The 22,706-nt window shown below is 30.1% G+C and overlaps 1 protein-coding gene across 1 annotated transcript in view; it reads right to left on the bottom strand.

The window, feature by feature from the left end:
• Nucleotides 1-22,706, bottom strand: part of LOC148232098 (uncharacterized) — a 99,373-nt gene that overhangs the window by 16,348 nt on the left and 60,319 nt on the right. The window contains exon 2 of the mRNA XM_088192181.1: nucleotides 13,072-13,195. Within this exon, the coding sequence (XP_088048307.1) occupies nucleotides 13,072-13,195 (124 nt within the window). The remainder of the gene's footprint in view (nucleotides 1-13,071; nucleotides 13,196-22,706) is intronic.

Genomic DNA, 22,706 nt, shown 5'->3' with positions numbered 1-22,706 from the left:
TATGTATAAATATAAATATAAACGTGATTAAATTAATTCTATCAACACTTGATCTTTGCTATGTATACAGTAAATCAATTCTAGTGAATTAACAAGGAAAAGCATAATAAAACAAACCAATATACATTGTGATTGAAATATGTATTTTATGATAAATTATTTTAAATGTAATACGGCAAATTGCATATGACCGGTAGTTTATTATTAATAAGTATTGCTATGTACACATTTATATACAAATGTACATGTATAATGATATGTCTATTTGTACTGTATCGCTAAGCCTTGTTGACACAATTTGACACTCTAGATTCCTGCGATTTACACTGACAGCTTTGTAATTATGTAAGTTTATCTCTATTATGTACCAAATTTGGATATGATCAACTTTGACGAAACACTGTGCTACAATTACATATTATATAACATTAAAACAGTGCTTCAATCAATAACCTCAAGACACTGGTATGTAATTAAAGAGTCAGCGATTAAAATGCAATTATTTAATATTATTTTAATAAAATTTTAGCAGTATTGTTATCTTGTTACAAATAATATTTTCGGAAATGTAAATCATTAGTTTGAATAGATTTAAGTTTCCAAAAATACCACATCATTGAGTACTTCCCGTCCTTTACAACAAGATTGTTGCCACAAACATAAGTTAACTTATATTTGAAGGATTTCATGCATAATTGAGATGTATTGATATTTTTTAAAATACATTTTTATACTTAATTAAATTAGACTATGATACAATATATCATATTTAATTGATTTAGAGCTAAGTAATTTAAGTTAATCTAGATCGTAATATAATTTGTATAAAAACTGATTCTTAAAAATATAAATATACGAGACCATATTGAATAAAAATACTACTAAGATCTGTGTAATTGCCAGTAAAGATATAAAATACATATTTTATTGATTTCAAAGCTGAACTTTTGAACTTTAGCTTTATAATTATAGATGTTGATAGTAGACAAACGTCGCGAACACTCTGTAGGTGAAAAGGCGTCTCGGAAAATTCTTTTCGGTGACAGTAAACACAAGGAGTTTTCCACACACACACAACTTGTTTATTGCTACCCGCGTCGCCGTGTGTATCTCTCGGAGATAAATCCAACAAAATGTTTCTCCGAAAAGACTTCCTTCTCAGACCTGCGAAAAGTATGGAAGCGGCCACTTTATTCGCGACGGGCTTTGAGTGAAAAATAAAATTGCGTTCGACGTTTATAGTGGAGACTTGAAACAGTGAACCGAAAAAATAACGGTTCGGTTCGGATTCGACATGCATAAGGTATTGGGTCTGGGAAGTGGCTGGTCAAGATTTTATGCGCTTGTTTTGGGCACAGAATATTAAAGCATTCGCATAAAAATAACGTTTGATTGCTATTTTCAGATTTCGCTCTCCTGTGAATACATACAAGATAATATACATATATGTATATGAGACAATTTTTACTTGCTGATTTTAATTTATATTGTGTTTTCTAAAATTAATTTAATAATACAAAACATGTAGAATTTCATGTTGATTTAAAGTTTTGTTTAGATATTGTTTTGAGTTTTAGTTAATTATGCAATATGCGTAAAGTGAATTAAAGCAACAGAATTTGAGTGGAGCATTAACTACAATGAATTAGTGATATGGCGCTAAAATTTTATTTACGGCGCAATTGACGTTATTTAGATAGGATTTACCAAAGGCTTGCATGGCTCAATTAATAAAATACGTATTAAATAACTGGCTGTTTCACTGAGCTAAAAGCAAAACCATCGTTGCTGGTTTTATACATATATTTTTAGACGCAGTATACCTGCAGTATTAAAATATCACACAAATCACCAAGTTGTTTTTTTTCCATTTCATTCGACACATAAACTGGAACGTCGGCGTAGATAAATTATTTTTCATTAATTACTTGACTTCCCACTTTAATTTTTACTGAAAAATACACAATGTTTTAGTACTGCGCTTCTTACCAGTAGAACTCACGCAAAATCATTGGGTTGACATTATCAAAGCCCGGAGAAAAGTACCATTTCCACGTCAATCGTGAGATTTAGTCTAGTCACATTGTGTCACAAAGTGCTATCTGGAGATTTATTATTTCGAGTTACTAATTCGTAACAAATGAAATAAACATAATCAATAGCTACTAAGTAAGTAGTGAGACATAAGTCTGAAATCCAAGTTTCTTATGAACTATTATTATAATTAGATATCACTAAGCACGACCCATTATTATAATTATTTATATATTAAATTAGAAATATCAAAGAAATATAATTTATGATACATAATTGAATTTATAATTATATAATTATCACTAGTTTCGATCTTTCAGACACAATATAATTACAAAAACACTACGGTTAATAACGTTTTTCAGTTCCTAGAAACCGACTTATACCACTGGTATATTATTATTGTAGTATTTTTAAGTTTAAAGACTACATTAAGTTGGATATAACCTAACAGCACATATACATTTATAAATATACATATAAATGTAATATTATTCTTCAAAACTCAATATAATTATTAACTTGTTATATACTATATGTACTATTTTTTAAATATAAAATAACTTCCATTTTATAAGCGGTTTATATATAAACTGATATTATTATAAAAAAATAATTGTGCTCTCACAAATAAAAATGATTAAAAAACGCAACAGACTATAAAATCTTATATGATACAAAAAAACAAGCTATGTTTTTAGATACAATAATTTAAGTTTTAATTTTAAAACTGGAAAAAATGTAGAAATTTAATTTAAGAAATAAAGACGTTCAAAATGTTTGTGTATGTGAAATCATACACTTAAATCCTTGAATACTAATCTGAAAATATATAAAATAATTTTGTACCTAACTATTTAAATTGTTAGACTATTAAAATAAATACAAGCATTATACCTTATCAAAGTAGTTTTTGGCAAAGTTCAAAGGTAAATTATACATTGCAGTGGGAACGTTCGTACCGAGCGTTCCCAATGCTACGGCGCCATCACGATTTTATTGTTTATGACGTGAATTTTTGCTTTCTGAGAAGTGATAATTGTTTTTGCGCTCAACTATTGATCAAAATTTGGTTTTAATATACTTAAATCCCTCCTAAATTATAAGTCTATCGTAATATATTTAAAAAAATATCTGTAAGGATAGCTATCATATTTTTATAACATTGTAATATCGAAATGGAGCAATATATAAGATGCGATATCTATCTGTACTATTTATTTAGCTTATTTCACCCTGAAGGATGAGTTGGCTAAGTTTGTGTTTTTGACTTGACGTAATGAAAGTAAAACTATAATTAGTTTTATAATTTTCATTAGGCTAGGTTTGGGTTTGAACATCAAACGAACGTTTCGCAACTGTCAAATTAAGTTTCATAGACATTTTAAAGCAGCAAATTAGCGTCAGTTAAATTATATTTTCGTTAGTAGAAATATATATCTACTGGTGAAAATGTATTTGGACTTTACTAGTGAAAATGTAACTTTACCAAAAAATATACATTCACTGAGACATTTATACATCGGTTGTAAATAAATAATGATAGGCACGTAAATATATATATATATTGTATATATTATTTCACATAGAAAAGTTGAAATCATATAGTTTTACTAGCACCTGCCAGATAATTTATATTTTCGCTGGTAAAAATATATATCTACTGGTGAAAATGTATTCCGATATAATTTTACTGAAATGATATATTTAAAAAAAATTAGGGATTTACGTTGGTTCTTAATTATTTTTAGGCGTTCAAAAAGTAATAAAGTCAAAAATAATTTGCAAACAAATTTTAACACAAACGGAGCCGCGTCAAAAAATTACAATTTGTGCCTTTGAATAATAATGTTTATTTTGAAAGTGGGAGCTTTTGAAGGCAATGTTACGCTATTTTTATTTATTGTATGTATAAAAAAGGCTGAAGGAACTTATTTCAAACAACTGCAGTTTGAGTCAGATTCATTATTTGAGGTCGATTTTTATTTTTTTATAAAAATATTCTTGCCATGATTTTTCAGAGTCGGGCCCCGGGAATTTGTCCCCTCTCGCCCCTCCTCTCGTCAGATCTGTGTATGCGTGTTTGACGCATTTATTCAGGTACCCCTTAACTGTAATTTTTGATGTTTTTGCTATATTTTTATGAAATTATATAGCTAGTTTAAAATGTAATCTATCATTTAATTGTTTAAGTTATATTTATCACAATCTCTCACTATTCAGTAAAAAAAATATTTAGCTTAATTCTATTATACCTTGGTGCGTTACTATGCTTAAGTACAGCGCAAAACAAATTGAGATAGCTTTAAATACTTGGCGCAGCGGTGGCCAACCTTCCGCATGCACCACCAGCGTTAAACTTTTTAGCCACTTTCCACTTTGAAGTACAGTGCTGATGTATTTGTATACACAAACACAAAACACGCAAACATTTCTGCAAAAAGGGTATATTCGTTGTAAAGTTGAGCTAGGGCGCGTCAAGCACGCGCGCTCCGAGGTCCAAAAGTGGCAACTATTTAGTTACTTTGCACTTGATTAAAACGCGTAATATTAGATCGACGCGGAAGATAGAAGAGCTAGCCGCCGTAAACCGAGCGGAATGTATAATATTCGCATAATGAAATTTTTGCGAATCTCTTACGGGTCATTAACCACGGCGGAGATAAGCCGCGGTCTCGCCCCCTGTCGCCATGACCTGGAACAGTCCGATGATGGGAAATTTCACTTTTCCATGATTAAAAAAGCTCACCACCCCTCCCCGCTCTTTACAGGCAGTGGCGGACCGCGGTTTGTACAATTAAGTCGAATTGCCGATAAAACTTTTCGCCGGCGGCCATTATCATAATGGCGCTCGTATATACACACAAGTTGCTAGAAGTAACGAATTGATGATAAAGATGTAGAATAAATTTTGGAAGCGTTGGAGTTATCCCTTTTAACAATTTAAAAGCGGTGATAGTAGATTAAGAGACTTCTCTACTTTTATGAGATACTAGTTTTGTCGCATTGCTTTACTATTTAAATAATAGTTACATATCATTCATCGATGTGAGAAGTTATGGAGGCGTAAACGTTGATTCTGATCACCCGCCAGTCATAGCAAATTTAAAAACAATAGTTTCGAATGCCAGAAAGCTATCATCTTCATTCTACAGATCACAACTTAGTTCCAATAGTAACTATGCACTATAGTATTCATCTGTGATACAAAAACTATTGGTAATACAACACCAAAGAAAAGGCAATATTGGTTTGATGAGAAATGTCAGAGTGACAACTTAGGCTTACCTCAAAATACAGCAGTGATATCGAGCCCATATAACATAAAAATAAAATATAGAGTTAATATTCTAAACACATAAAAAGGTCGATCTTCTGCTGTATTTAATTTATCGAGGGATACTTTGCCAAGTATATTTAAAACATATATAATTTATTTTAACGAATATAAGTCGTTCTGTTTATTTATTTATTACAATTAAAAAAATTTAAAAGAAACAATTATGTATACGCGCAACACAAGTAGTCTATGGTCTTTATGCGCCTTTATTTTGTTTCGAAATACGAGATACGCATTCGAAAAATTAATGATAATGCTATGACCGAAATTCGCAGAATTCGTTCATTGCACGAAACAAAATTTTGAGAAGGCTCACATTTTATTATCGTTTAACGCGTATCTCCAAAACAGGTGTGCGTCGCAAATTTTTGTGAAGTTGGTGTTACGTTTTTGTATTTGTTGTTTCAAGATGCACAGATTTTATTTGAATTAGTACAAAAATTGATCGCTGGTAATTTATTTCTAGTTGTTTAATTTATATGCAAACGCCGATAAGGATCTGATCTTTATGTATATCAAATTTGTTTCAAAGCTATTGTATGTATATACAATAAACCTAATAAAATTATGTATAATTTAAATATTTCACTAATTTTGATTAATTCAATCGCAGATTTAAAAAATCTGAAATGACGCCCCTGATTAAAAAGTATAATAAATTAAGCATTTTTCTTTTGACACCCTCACTAATCGGTAATTTGCACTGAATTATGTTATGCATATTTCATAAAAATAAATAATTAAATAATTCATGCAATCTCATCACCTAGCAAATTAGCAATGAAAAAGTAAAATTCTGGATTTGCACATAAAAATAATACTAAAATGATTTTAATAATTAAAAAAAATGAGATAAAGCGATGCTCACGCATGCCTGCTCTTTACCTTGAAACATAAAATATTTGAAATATTCCCCTTGAAAAGGTCATCCAGGTCATATTATAATATAATAAGTGGCATAAGTATTGTGGGGGATACAACCATTGCATTGTTAACTCTAAGGTCATTTAAATCAACATTTCAAATATTATTAAAAAGAAATAACCAACAAGATACTCAATACAAAAATTGCGTAATAATTTAAGATTTCACAACCTACCATAAAAAATACCAGTATGTGCATAAATATTGCGCGATAGACAATGCGTCTAACCTGCGTAAAAACCGCTATTGTCATTTATCTTGCATTAACGATCTTCGATAATTTCACTTTAAGGCGTAGAAATATTTTGATATTTTGATATTCAAGCGATGCAATTGGTCCACCAATATTCGCATCTGTGAATCTGTGATTCGCCAGAGCTGTCTTGAATCAGGAATATAAAAGATGTGACACTTTTTGACATAGGCAGACGATAAAATATTCGAGACGAGAGACAATTAGAGACGAGCTCAAACAGCAGATGGTATCTGAAGCAAGTCAAGAGAGACCCTTATAAGCAAGTCAAGAGCATTGACAAATAGATTGAGAAACATCAGCGGATCGTCCAGAAGATATTGTGACAACAATTGGTTACATCGGAGATGATCAAACGATTCTAGACGAGCTCAGACAGCAGAAGAAAACCAAGAGAGGCCATCATCCACACGAGATCATGGAATATAATCTCTGCTAAACTGTTACCAGTTTTTTCCGGCATATATTTTAACTGCAAAGTCATGCACCTTCAGCCTAAAAACTCAAAAGAACTATTTATACCATAAATAGCCAGACTTTAACAACCTGTAGGCGACTTGCTAATCAAATTATGGTATTCTATCATTGGAAGAATTGCCAGATATACATATATAATATTGATTAATACAAATATAATTATTAAATACTATTCTAGTTTTCAAGTTTATGAGACAGTTCCATCCCTAGTCTTTATATTATTTTTTATGATTTTGGCTAGTATTTTGTGTAAAAATGTTTTTGTTAAGATGTATATCATAAGCTATTACTAAAACGCTGGCGACCACTAATAGCTTCACAGTCGACTGGTCAATTTCGATCGTTTCCAGGAACAACGGTTTATAAAAGAAATATAAATATAGCATTGATAAAAAACCAAGGACATCAATATTTGTACTTCTGAAATATGGTGGCAATAAGCCAGTAAGTCCTGCAACTGATGAAACAAATTTTCAATGAATTACAACTTTAGAACCATAATTTTGTATGTACTATACTAAATAAAAACGAGGATCATACACAAGATATTATTTTTATATTTTTTTATAAAAATATTGATTCCATAAAATTTAGAATATCATCTAATAATTATTTAAAAATTATTAATTTTTCCAATAAAAAAGTATCTTTTGGCTTATCCTGCATATCTAAAAGTTTTCTTTATTTAATAAATCAATAAAATAAAATTTAGTAATATATGCAATTTAGAATATTTTATTATTTTAACATATCATTCACTTAGTAAAAAAAAACATTTTATAAATTATCTATTTAAAGCTATGTAAAATCTGCAGTTAAAATAATTATTTAATATTTTTTGCGACCGTTGCTTTGTAATCTATATTTATAAACCTTTAAAAACCTCTATTTTAAATATCAAAATATAATAATCCTATTTTTATAAAGTTTCGCTACCCACAATTTGGTAATGTCTTGTATAATCAAAAGATCGTAAATTAATATTTACATTTTACAGCAGATCCTGATAAAAATATCATTAACACATTTTAAAAATAGGCCTATCATCCCCAAATTAAGCCACGTTGTTAATTAAAAAATATACCTTAAAAAGTTAAACCCCGTTTCGGTGTTAATGTCGTTTTAAACGATATACTCGTGTAGTTAACACCTATGCGAGTTTTTAACAGGTCTACACACATGTATGTATGTGTACAGTGTCTGTGGATTTGAGAGCAGAAATTTGCGTTTGTAGACAAGCTGCGAAAACGTGGTTCGTGTAATATTAGAACAATGAGGATTTAAGTCGGTCCCGAACGTGTTAGCACTCATGATTCTCTGTTTAATGTGTTAAGGATGTTTTCACTCAATTAGTTAGGTGTGAAGTTTACTTTGCAGAGGGTACGCGAAAGGTTGTTGTCCACTTAATGCCGCTATTAGACAAAATTTTAGACATACCGTGACCATTTTACAAATTATAAACGTAATTATTTTAGTCACTTAGTCGTATACAATATGAACTAGTAATTATAAAGTATATTTTAGGTAATGTCGACAGGAAACTACATAGTCTCTTTTCTGAAACATTTTTTTTTTACTTGATCTGTTTAATTTAAATAAATCTAAATGCTAATGTTATTATGAAATAAGTAAACGTCACAAATATGATGTAAATATAAGAAATAAGTAGGACATTATTACATATTACAAAGCTTGGTTGTGTTGTGCTATGCTATGCTTTGGCTGAGATAGGTGAAGTTTCATGATATTCTAATTTTTCAGCTTCTTCTTATATTCTCAAGTTGAAGTTAAATAGTGGCAACTTACTGTGATACAGTTACTGTGAGTGAAGCGTAATATTTTCCAAATTGACATACAATGATACGCATGGATAACATGTATTTAGAATAGTGATTTCATCGGAACAAACATTTTTTTATTTTTTTAATTAAAATTTTATTAGGCAAAAAAAGAAAATCAAATATTTTATTTTATAACATAATTCTGTGTCAGTATATAATAATGGACAAAAATTACCTGGGTACCTGGTTAAGTAATGGAAAAATATCCAAGAATCGGGTCATGAATTTGGGCGGGTATTTGAATGCCCTACTATGACAAACATTGTCTAATGCTTTTTTAAAATCAATATATGTATATTACATCTACTTGTATTTTAAAGATATTTTAAAGCAGTCCTTGCGCAATGAAAACTATGTTGTTGATCCATCAAAACTTGCCGAAAGTGACATTTATGGTAGTGCATTTCCAAAGATGAAGAAAAGACAAGCTCTTGAGAATCAGAGAAAAAAGCACTTTATAATAGCAACGAAAGAATAAAATTAAATTGGGAATCAAATCAGGCCCAGAAAAATGTCCTAACTTTAACTTCTTTAAGCCTTGTGTAAGATCCGAGTGTTGTATTTTCTTGATGGTTAATACTGAAGATCAAGTATAAACATAAAAAAGGACTTCATCGAAAATATATTACGCAAATTCCTCAGCAATATTTTGTAAGTAGTATAAAGTTTTTACATCGAAGTACATCACATTTGGTATCGACGGAGTAGCTCAGTTCTTGCGGTTTGATTTTTATTAAAACTTAACCGTAAAAAATCTATTTTTTACAAGAACAATTAACGACGTTTTGTCTATTTCTGAAATGGCAAATTAACCAGTTAACTGGCTCGGAAGTCCCATTCATTCTACGGAGCGATAAGCACGCAACACAACAAAATCCATCGTGCGTAGTAGTCCAATTCTAAATTATATAATATAGCACATAAACTAGTTACATCCGTGGTATCTTTTTTGCCCAGCATCCCACAACAAAACCTACGGTCAGATTAGTATAAATATAAATATATTTTTTATATCAATCCCATTCGGCATAATCGGATTGTTTATCGAAAGGGTTTTCGGGCGGGTTTAATTGGTCGGCGGGTTTATCGCTTTCGCGTCGTTGATTTCACAAAGTGTTTGCGCGGCCCGCCGCCAGATGGCAATCTGATCAGTTTCCGGCTTTATCAGACGCTGCGATCGCTTCCGGATTTAACCCCTTCCGCTTTTCAATCGGAAACTGTACGGACACACAACGGCGCGCGATTTATCGCTCGGCCCCTGTTCGAATCGTTTCATACTATGGATGAACGTATTATATTAAATTTATGTTAGGTAAATACGGACATTCCTATTGGTTGTGTGTAGCAACTATACATGCGTGACTGATTTTGATTAATTTCTGTATTGCAGCATATTTCGAATTGATGACGGAATATTTTAAATCATATTGTTACTCAGTTTCTCGACGACGTGCAAATATATAGTTAAAAGCCATGAAGCTAGTTACAAATTTAAAGCAAAACGAAGAAGCAGCTGTTGCGAAATGATGGCGCTTCTTAATGAGTGTACCACTAGAAAATAGTACGCAAGCCCGAAAAACATATTTTTGCCTCATTAGAAAAGTTAGACATAGGAAGACCAGAGTTTGACAATACGGCCTAATTATATCAAATAAGTATTTTTCACAATCGTCGAAGTCTATGTATTTGAATATACAAGGCTTGACACTCGATAACTTAGAGACGAGGAAGAGAAGAGGCGAAAAGCGCTACAGGCAGAGAAGTGTTTTTTACGCTTTATAAAATAAATTTAAATCATCGCATTTTCACACATTTCTAAGCGCTTCCGATAAACCACTTCATTTGACAAGGGACAGGGATAAAAACAGTTGTGAGCCACACCGGACAGTTGATCTTGGGTCGTCAGTAAGAGCAGATAAAACAGCGCACTTTCAGTTTTCTTGCCCTGATATCAGAGTTCATTTAAACCTCTGCTTTGTTAAGCCTCCATTACAGATCTCATGGCAAGCCAGCACCACGGTGGACAAGTATTCAAAATAGCTTGATTTACCTCTGTTTTCTCATATTTTGTATATATAAATTATTTAAATATATTCTTATAAATTTAATTATTTTATTTTAACATTTTATATAAATAAGGCGAGTATTTAAATCGCTTTTTTTTAAATATTTGTTCAAAATATTTTTTTGTAAAAAAATGCTGTTTTGTGGTTAAAAACTCTCGTTTTCAGTTCTTGGACGTAAATAATAATAAATATATTTATAAAATGATATAATTTTTATGTTCATATCGAATATAATATACAAACATATGTAAATTTTCTTTCCTGGTATTAAATGAAAAATGTATTCAGAGTTGATAAGCATTTTAATAAAATTCATTAAAGCTCAATTTTTGTTATTTATTTTAATAACACAATAAAAAACGTTTTTTGGTACAAAGATGCAAAAATAATAGTACATGGTAAACTAGTTTGTTTCAATAGTTATTATTGCCAATTTTAGGTTGGAATATTTCAGCAGATTTTTATAGATGACGAAATATTTTATTATAAATCTAGAATCAATTTACGAAATTCGCAAAATTGAACCAAATATCAAGACAAACAAAAACGTTGGGAAGAGAGATGTGGAGAAAATAAGCTATAAACAAACATTTTTTCTAATAAATTCAACGTTAAAAATTTATAGTATATTTAATATATTGTTTTATGTGTTTCTCAATGATTTATTGACTGGTTAAATATATATATTTTCGAAAAACAATTAGTAAAATTATAAATAGGTTTTCAAGAATACATTTTTTATGATTAAATCAAATATAATCAAATACATCATACTAATGTATTTATTTGCATTGAACTTTTAGCAATATTTAGATCAACATAGTTTTTTAAACCTTTTCATCAATGATTTACAATAATTTACCATTACGATAGATCAGTAGTAAGATCGATGACTAATACACAAAAGTTCCTAATGTTCATCATTTTATATCGTTTCTAAAACATCATTAAATTGGATATAACTAGATTTTTCTAATCTTACGAATAAATATGGTGATGAATATTTAAAATAAAATCTCGCAAGGTTGTGCATAGTTTCATAATTTTATTATTAGCTGTAATATTAGTTATAAATAAATATCAATTATTTACAAAAAAATATTTTAGTCAGTGTTTCACCACTTATTTAATAATTGCTAATTGTGTTTACCACATTGTATTAACGCTTGTTATGTTACAATAAAAGATTTACAATTAATAAATAAAATCGCTAAACATTGTTTTAAAAAAATATCATCTTGAAAGCATCAGAAAATTTTTAATTTGAGTCTGACCCAACCTGAAAAAATATTTTTCTTTGTTGTCTTAAGCCATGTTTTTTATCTACCCTATATTTGTATTTTGACAAATTTTATTAATTTATATAATTTTATTTTCATATATATTTTATAAGTTTTATAGCAACATATTCTCTTGTGGTATGTTTAATTGACTTTACCGAAGTATTTGGCAAGGGTAATTATTTTCAAGTAACGGTACATTTTCGAGTTGTGAATAAACCATGTAGCAATTGATTCTCAATGAAATATTTTGCTGGGCTTGAAGTTTTATTGGGTACTTACGAGTGTTAATTATGTACCCCTGAACCGGGGATGCATACGAAATTGCATGACTTAATATAAATATATATATACCTTTATAGAAATGAAGTCGTAAATAAAATAATCAATTATTCAATTTTTAATATTTCTACGAAAGTTTTATTATAGACTTTTTAATTTAGTTTAGCCACTGGTTGACATAATTATTTTATTTATTATAGTTTCTTTATTTCTTTATAAGGCGTAAATTAGATTAACTTATCACTATTGTTTTTAATAAATACAATTGATAAAATTATAGACCAAACTTTAATCTATTGTATCTGTGATAGTGCTGAAGAAGTGGTCGATAGTTTAATTGTTTTTCTTACATTTCACACAAAAAATATTTGTAGTTTCTAGTATCATGGGGGTGAGTTCTTACATCACCGATCGATTGCTGGTAAATATGAGTCTGGAGCAAGTTGCTCCGTGTGGCGGGGGTAAATTAAATTCCTGTAGATACCGCTAACAAAAGCGATCTGGCAAACCGACGGACCAAGTTTTCATGGAAAACCGCCGACGGACAAGAAGGGGTGAATCAATGGCTACTCACGGGCACAATTTGTCCAGCTCCGCTTTGTTCGACACGAAGTGCATGTCGGACGTGTCCGACAGGACCTGCAGGGGGCGTGCACATCTAGTCAGCTCTCGATGGGCACAGTTTTGCTCCACAGACACTAAAAAATAAAAAAATGAAGAGCGTTAATCAAATTTATCTTACAGTAGACATTAGGACACTTTCCTTGTTACAGGATTCCAAAATGAATGTGTATTAACAGTAAAGTTATATTTTCACTAGCGTTTCAGTGAAATCATATTCAAATACATTTTTACCGGTAGATATATATTTTACTACGAAAAATATAATGTAATTGATTATTACGAATTAACCGACCCAAACTTGACCTAATGAGAGTTTTAAAACTAACTATAGTTCATAGACTTCCATTAGGTAAATTATTTGGTTTTGATTTAATTTATTTTAAATATTGTAGGATTTTGTCTATCGATGTAACAAATACAGTTTTACTGATACTTATAGCAGTAAACTTGTAAATCAATTGCTTGATACATGTTTAATGTCTGAGTTAGTGAAAGTATATCTTTACTAGTGAAAATATAATTTCACTTGTAATTCACATTTACTGTATGTAACATATACACGTTTATAAGTCCTTTAAAAAGAAGCAATATATTTAAATGGATTCGATCTGCGTATTAGTAAAGATGATTAAAAATCGTTAAAATCATATTTATGAGCCAATAAATACAAATCTTATGTTTTTCATATTAGATGTAATTATAGCTTCTGTGTTTTAAAATGTTAATTGTAAAGGGTGTTTTAAAATTAACGCAAGATTTGAATTAACCGTCATTTTTACACTAAATGTTGACAACCCTGAAAAAAAAATTTGACAGCTGAAAGCTTAGGGTTAGTAATAATGGAGCGTTACACGATACAACAACGTGTTTTCATTATCAACGTGTTTGCTCCATGTTCTACTTTATATCTCTGGGTTTAAATTAACAGTAATGATTATATATTATATATCATTATCAATTAATCAAAATCCCAGGAGAGAAACTCTAGTAGGCACGTGAATACAAATAGGCGTTTTCTACGACCTTAACAATGCGACACGGGATTGTTTACGCCCCCCACTAACGATGACACAATCACGTATGATAAAGTATTAAAAAGTAGTTTTATTGGATTTAACTATTCATGTACTGTCATATAATGTTACATAGTAAATATTGCATTATTACATTACCACTAAATACATTTAACATATGTATGTGTCCAGAATGTTATGGAACCAATGACAAAAAAAAAATCGTATATTTTTTATCGTCGTAATATAATTTTTTGAGTGAATATTTATAGACACGAGTTAACAGGGACTTATTTAGAAGGATGTGTGATCATTTTTTAATATATTCATTCCATCAAGTTTCATAGTATTTTATTAAATGACGTGCAGTTTTCTGGCCAAAATCAAGGGGGTTCAAAATTCACAGAGTCTAAGACTTTTTATAACAAAATTACGAGTTACAATAAGTGAGAATTAAATGAAGCATACCTAAACCGAATTTTTTCCAATAGGAGGGCGCAAAATACAATCATCACAAGTCAAAAATTGACGTCAAAAACAAAATCGTGTCGTCACTGTCGCAGTGGAAACGCTAGTTGCCGAACGTTCCCACTGCGACGGTGCCGAAAAAATTTTATTGCTTTTGATGTGAATTTTTGACTTCTGAGAAGTTCTTGAAAATTAAAGAAAATTCTGTTTGAATAAACTTTGATCAATACTCTCATATCAAAAGTTCGTAGTAACATCGATAAGGATAGTTTCAATATTCTTAAAACATAGTGTAATAGTGAAGTGCAGACAAACTATGGAGTCAGAGTCGGGCTCCTCAAGGAGAACGGGCCCCAGGAATTTGTCCCGTAAAAATGCGCATGTATGAAACTTTTTTATGTGCAAAAAAATATATTTGGATATTTTCAAAAAAAAAAATTTCGGTACAATATATTGTACACATTTTTAGTAAATTGTAGTTGAATAGTAAAATATATATTAATCTATTAAAAAAATTAACCTGAATCCATTTATTAAGTAAAACAAAAAAATGATATTATTTTTAAGGGTTTGAGGAATAACAAATCTGCGAATAAGGAAAATTGATCAACATTTAATAAATTAGTTGACCTTAAAATTATTAAAAACTTTATTTCAAAGAATGAATGTATTGAGTATGCCCCTAATATTCTCAACAAAGTGAAATAAAAGTATTTTTAAATAATGTTCACCAATAAATTTTCTTTTCTCTTACCTGTAGATAAAATTGATAAATTCGTTTTCGCCATTTCATTGGTCTTTTTCATAATTTTGCATATTTTTATCAACGATAATGTGCTTTATTTATTCAGTCATTTGTATAATGTTCGATAAAAATATTATATATATTATATATACAAACAAGCTTTTAACAAACATCGCGACCGGCACGTACTCTTATCTGATTCACAAGACATTACCTTATCGACCGGTTAGTACGAAAGCGAGAAAAATATTATGTTCAATATCACTATATCGGAAAGCAAATAAATACACACTGACAATGATAAAATTCAATATGAATACGATACACGAAAAATAGATACGCCTGATATGCAAACATGTGCGAAAATGCAATTGCGAAACATTTCATGTGTGATATCGTATAAATGACATTATTGCATTGAAGAGACACATATTGAAAAAACTGACACAGATTTTAACCTGTTTTATTATAAGCACAGGTTTATTGACGTTCGATACAAAAAAATACTTTGCTAACAAATGAAAGTATATATTTAAAAAAGGTAATATTCATATAAAAAAAATGTAGTATAGTGTATAGAACTTTATAACCGTTTCTTCGTCAAACTGACACACAAACTGCAAATATGACGTTTTTCGTGAACGCATTATGGCGTGAAACGAATTGCGCAAGTTGAGCAATTAACGCAGCTGTTCAAATATGTACATACGCAGATTAAAAATAAATATTCATTCGCTTAATTTACTCTCAAAATATATAACGAATTCTCTTTATACGTGTAATATAAACAGAATGTGCAAAAAAACGATATCCGTATTTTTGGTCGTGAGCCATCTGACAAACAACTGAGAGGATATTTAAAAATCCCATAGATAAAATTTGTTTAAATCTAAGAATGCAAAGAAAATATAGATAATATAATTTTTAATAGTAACAATAACAGGTACTCTGTAAGCTCATTATAGAATAAATAAATAACAGTCTATTAATATAAATAATTGATTTTTGAAGAAATATTACAATTTTTGTATTTAAACATTGCGTCATTTGGAGGTCCAATTAGTCGCACCGTTAACTCTAGGGTCATTCAAACGACTATTTCAAATATTATGAAAAAAAATAACTAACTTATTGCCAAAAGGCCAAACAATAGAAGAGAATACTCAATACAATAATTAAGTAGTAATTAGAGATCTTACAGAACATCTACCTGCTCGTAAGCACCAGAAACCTCCTTGACAAATAGACATACTTATGTTTAAAATGTGTCGTGATATTTAAAGAAAGTTCATGATAAAAATAAAAGTGATAGTCTATCTGTTTTTATTGATGAATTTGTTCAAAAAAATACATATAAAAGATGTGCACCATCACACATACATAAATTGTTCCAACTCCTCATAGCTATCGCTTAAAACGTTATTGTCTTTGGCCCGCTCGTTGAGTAGTTGGATGTATTGTGTAAGGGTAACATTATCAAACGTTGATGTTCTGGTCGCGACAGTTAAGAATAAGGGGCGCGATCGTGACTCACTAGGGCATTCTATAACACGCAACTAAAACACTAGCATATCGTACAAATCCTGTTTTACTAAATAATTGTTAAAGTAACACGTGCTCCGCATTATTGTATGTCATAGTGAGTTTATATAATAATATATCTAGGATAGTTTAATTTAATTAAAAAAAAAATGGTTGAAAGTATTTTAACACTAAAATTTTATTTATTAGAGAATAATTTTTTTGTATTTTATTTGACAATATTTTTATTGTATGTATCATTTCTAGTCACAAATTCATCTCATTTTATTAAAATCATGAACTCTCTCTAACTAATTTTATACTGCCTTATTAGTTAAAATACTATCTACTAAAATTTAGTAAATTATGTAGTAATGTATAAAAATCTGCAGAATATGATTGATTTAAAAATCAATATATTTGATTTAAAAATATATTAGCATTCATTGACTAAATTATATATCTTTACTAAAGGCTTTTTTAACCAAGTTTAAGCTTGCACTGCATTACCGGTCGAATATACATACATTTCTAATGCTAATAATCCCTATACATACATGTTTTTATTATGTTTTACAATTAAATATTAGCTAATACTAATAAATAAATTTTCCGAGTATGATTCTAGATACCCATTTTTCTTTTTGAGGGAATACAAATCCCATGTAAATTTACAATTTGTCAATTTACATTCCTTTTAAATTAAGTAAATACAGACGTTAAGGTTATTAAATGTTTAACATGTTCTAAATTATTTATAGCTTCTATATTCAAATGATTTTCTGTTGATTTTTCAACTGGTACAATGCTAGTTATATTACCACTCTAAAAGCACTGTGGAATTGCCAATGAAACTTTAAATAGCCCATAACCGTGTTTATCTTCAAGAGGTCTATCTTGACTGACTTTTGGAGTTCAAGTGCTTACGACCCCTCGACGAAAATTTCGTATTGACCCCATTGAGTGTTTGCTTTCGCACTCTTGCGTATAAATACAAGATTATTAAAATTCGCCATTATTCCAACTGCGGGGTGAAAGTGTTAAACGCAGGGAATAAAGTGTATGGTAATGGGTAACGAAGCCGAGCTTTGAAACGGTCCGACCGAACATCCAGCGAAATCGAGTTCATTGTGGAAATTAAATTCTTTCGGGGGCAACGGTGTGAATGAGCGCCATTCCACTTCGCAAACTGCGGCCCAGGAGTCGGCGAGCGCGGTCCGAGTGCCATACAAATAGACCTTTATCAATTTTGACCCGGGGCGTGCGAGTAGGAGAACAATTTTACAACGACTGGATTTGGGCATGAAAGAGGATTTGTAACTCTTTCTATAGTTAATAGCTTACAATAAAATATGTCGATACCTTTAACCGATCCGGCTTTAGTTAATATGGTATACGAAGGGGAAATTTCAGTAAATTTCGGAGTACAGATTTATATTTTACTTGCGAAATTCAAAATGTGTTAACGGAATCTTAACGTAGCTAACGCAATAATTACATTTAAAAAATCTAATTGCAATACCTTCACCACCATAATTTAATCACAGTCGGCTTTGAATGTGCCGCAGAAGAATAATACGATTTTTAAAATGAAATTTTAAGTAAATAGATTTCCATTTTTTTGACATTTCTTAATCATCGCTTTCGATACTTTGCAGATTTAAGTTATTAAAAGTTTTTTTTTGGTACTTACATATTATGAAAAATTTTCATTTTATTTTATTTTCATTGTGATTCTGAATATAAATTGGGTTTTGTGGCTGAATGGGTGTGATTTTGTAACTAAATAGACGCTGGAAAAGCTGGTGGGCCGTAGTTTGCCGACCCCTGCCCTAGAAAGTCGCGATTGCGTCCCCGTTCTTAACCGTTGCGGCCAGGACGTTAGCGCTTAAGAACGTTCAAACACAATAATATTTTTGGCGATAGCTAAGAGAAGCTGGAAAAAATTGTGTGAGATGATGCTCATCTATTTGAGATGTGCACAATTGTTTGTATCATAGCCATTATGAAAAATAAAAATAAATATAATCAGCGGCATTAAATTTAAGTTCCATAATAATAAGATTAAGTTATATCGCGGTTCATTGCGTTTTAATAATGAATCAAAAATAAAAATGTGCTGCGAATCCTACCCTATGTGTGTGAAATATCTTGTACAGTGAAACTTTCATGAAGACATTGGTGCTTTTTATACACCGATCTACATCAGCATCATATTTTGAACTCGTCTATTCTTAGTTTCTCTCTTGCTTTCGAAGCAAAATATATTATTAATCTGAGGATTTATTTAGATGGATTTTTGTTATAAGTCATACGCTTCTGTTAATCCAAATGTAAAAGGTGAGAGGTAAATGTGTAACAAGAAATGTGTCGCTTCGCGATATTCTACAAGCACATTATATTTACACGGATTTGTAACGTAGTGTAACATTTCGATAAGCGCCGCTTAAGACCACGACCACATTCCATAAAAGGGATCGTTACGAAGCCCACTCAGCAGTTTCAGTTCGCCGAGCACAGGTATGGTTTTAATTATCATCCCACAGGATGCCGCAGCGGAGAAAACGCAAAGACCTAGGTTTTCCACAAATATATTGTGCCACCTCGGATTTCGCACCCCTCGCACAAAAAAAATATTTAGAGATAGACTCGCGAAAGTAGCTAGTGGGTATGCATTTGAAGGCGTAGTGGGTGGCTTTGTTGTTTGACTATCGATCGACATACCGCACGTACGGTACAATCAATCGGGGAATTATATATCATGGATATAATCGACATCGCGCGGTAATACGTCTGTCGGTACACAAAGGAGAACTAATCCTGGAAATATTACCGAATTCAATTAACCGATAACAATATGCGGGCAAATAGGCTTATCTTGACTGTATATTAGGTATGCAGTTGTATGTTTAAATCAGCAGTATCTTATGTGAAATCCAAATATCATCATTAAAATACATGTATTGCTCCTTAAGTCTGACGAAAATCAACAATGTACTCAAACATTTTATATAATAATTTAATAAACGATCAAGTGTTTTGATTTGATCTAAGTTTTAATAGTTGAAAAATAGGCATATATTATGAAACATTTCTCTTCGAACAAATAAATCACTGAGTCGAGTACATACACTTATGCTTTCATACTTGGGAAGAAGCGTAAAGAAACTTTGGAGACAAACTAAGTATATAATTAAATCGAGGATAACTTTTGATAACTCACCTAATTCTGTCGAGTTTCAGAACGTGCAGAATAGAGCTTACAAATTTATATTCAAATTTTCTGATATATTCGCTTTTCACAATCTATTATTCGAATATTTCCCATGAGTATTCATATGAATCAAATGTATAGATATTTTATAGTATGCATCATGGTACACAGATCTAAAGATTTTAATTCAACTACTAGTTTTAATTGCTATTATTTTTTGTCTATAAAAAAAAATTAATTACCAAAGTGCACATGCATATTTATATGTATATTATGTACGTGACTATTTTTTTATAAATCATAGTAATATTTCGAAATGTTACATAATTTTATCTTGTCAGCAAGCTATACGTGTAATTATATTTGAAGGTGATTTTATTTCTCTTTACTTTATATTTATCGCTCGTAAATAGTATTGTTCATGAAATGCTTAAATCAAACCCTTTGTATCATTGATTCCCAAACTTTTTTTAAATTTCTTATGTGGCGGTCTATTAAAAAAAATAGATGGCTTTAAATTTATGCTAACTACATACAGGCTATTGTTAAAACCATTTTACCGTTAGTTTTTTAAATGCTTTAAAATTAACTACTTTATTAATTTACATATAAAGAAAATCAGTATTTTTTTATTTATTTTTTTTAATAATATTTTGAGTAAAAATACAGATTTAAAAATTAGCAATAAACGTATAAAAGTGATGCCAGAAAAAAGGTTTAGCTGAATTTTAAAATTTATATATGTGTAATAATAAATTTATTATTAAGATTGGGGTTTGGAAGATTTTCAGGAACGTACGTACTAATATAAAAAAAATTAAAAAATTGTCTAATTTTCTAATCTAGTTGAAATTTTACTCAAATCTAAAATTACCCTTAACTCTGGATTATAAATATTTTTCATACATGAGTATTTGAAGGAAATGAAGTACAGGTTGAGTTAATAATGATGCATTTTTTGAATCAGCATTACTATTTGTTTCTATATATTTTTTATTCAATTTCTTTTAATTTCTTCGTTAATGTTTTTGATTCTTATAAAAATATATACATATGTTATCAATAATTTTATTGTTGAGAAAGCGGTGTGCCCTAAATATATACATATATCTGAAATATTACCTGATAATAATGTCCAAGTTTGACAGTTCATTAATATTTATTTGCCATTTTAGATCATATTTTATATTTTATTAAAAAACAATAATAGCTAATAATATATATTATTTTAGCAAAATAATATACATAAATAAAGCTAAGAATATATATGTATGTCTGCAATGTTGTATTAAAAAGCAAATATTTACACTGTAATATTTATTTATCTAAGAGTATATATAACTACAGTTTATCCCTATAAGATATTAAAATTCTGAGTTATATAAAAATGTTGATTCAACAATTCACATGTCATATAAAATAAAAAAATGTCTTAAGCTGATAATAGTCACAGGTAAATTTAAGATCAATTAGATTAGTTACATGATTATGTACGTTTGAATGAAATATAAAATACAGACTAAATTGTATTATTTTTTTCGGCATTAAGCTGATAATGCCGAAACATAACGCATAAAACATAACAAATAATATGTGAATATGTAGGACATTAAAACATATGGCAAAGTTAGGTTGTGCTGTGCTATGCTGCGCTTTGGCTGAGATGGGTGAAGTCTCATGGTATTCTAATATCTTAACATACGTTCTCTTCTCTTCTCAAATTTCAGTCACTTAAGTTTATTATTTAATGGGTTAAACGTAATTGTTTCCGAGTTGATTTATAACATGATAAAATTGATAAGAGATGTTATTTTATCAGAACAGAAAATATTGCGTCATTAAAAGTAACAAAAAATTATAGAAAAGCGAATCAAAAGAAGAAAAATGACAACAAAGTTAAGCGTCCTAAAAATTTTTTGGCAAATATGTATCAGAAAACCCCAAATATTTTTGCTCAAATGCTGGAAGTTTGTCTTACCAGTAGGTTTCCACTGAGATCGTGAGAATATTCTGATGGTAAATGAAATCGGGACAATTATATAATATACCAATTATAGGCAGTTGACGGAAGCCCAACTCTGTAGAGAATCTAAATAGCTTCGTAGACAAAAAATCTTTAAATCATCGTCATACAAAGAAATGAACAGAGGGTCTTGATTAGACCGTTGAGTAACTCCTCGTGTTACGATAAAAGCTTCATGAACTTTTGGTCCAACGACTAAACGTCATAACAAAAGGTCTAGCCGACAAAAGCTCCACGCGACAAATGTGTTACCAATATGTTATCAATGCCGTGGACGTTTAGTTGTTAGACCAAAAATTTGTGAAGCTAACCAAAAAAATGGAATTATAAAAATGGTATTTAAGTCATTAATGAATAACGAGAAGAGCAGAGGGACCAGATTGGACCATTATGTAACTCCCATGGGGGTTATATTCTATCGACAATCGATCACTATAGGTAGCAAAGTGTCGACGATTTAAACTAAGCTTTAGAGAACTTTACTTTGGGGATCAAATCATAAGAACGTCCCGCAGATATATAATGTTTTGTCTAAATAAATTTAAATTTTCTATCAATGTTTTTAATTGTAGTTAAAATTTAGTAAACAGTTACTTAGATA

This window comes from Plectrocnemia conspersa, unplaced genomic scaffold, assembly GCF_051122295.1.
Source record: "Plectrocnemia conspersa isolate PC_06_02 unplaced genomic scaffold, ASM5112229v1 ptg000009l, whole genome shotgun sequence".
In the NCBI taxonomy this organism is placed as follows: domain Eukaryota; kingdom Metazoa; phylum Arthropoda; class Insecta; order Trichoptera; family Polycentropodidae; genus Plectrocnemia; species Plectrocnemia conspersa.
The sequence above is the reverse complement of the archived record's forward strand: the minus strand, read 5'-3'. Positions and strand labels throughout refer to the sequence as shown.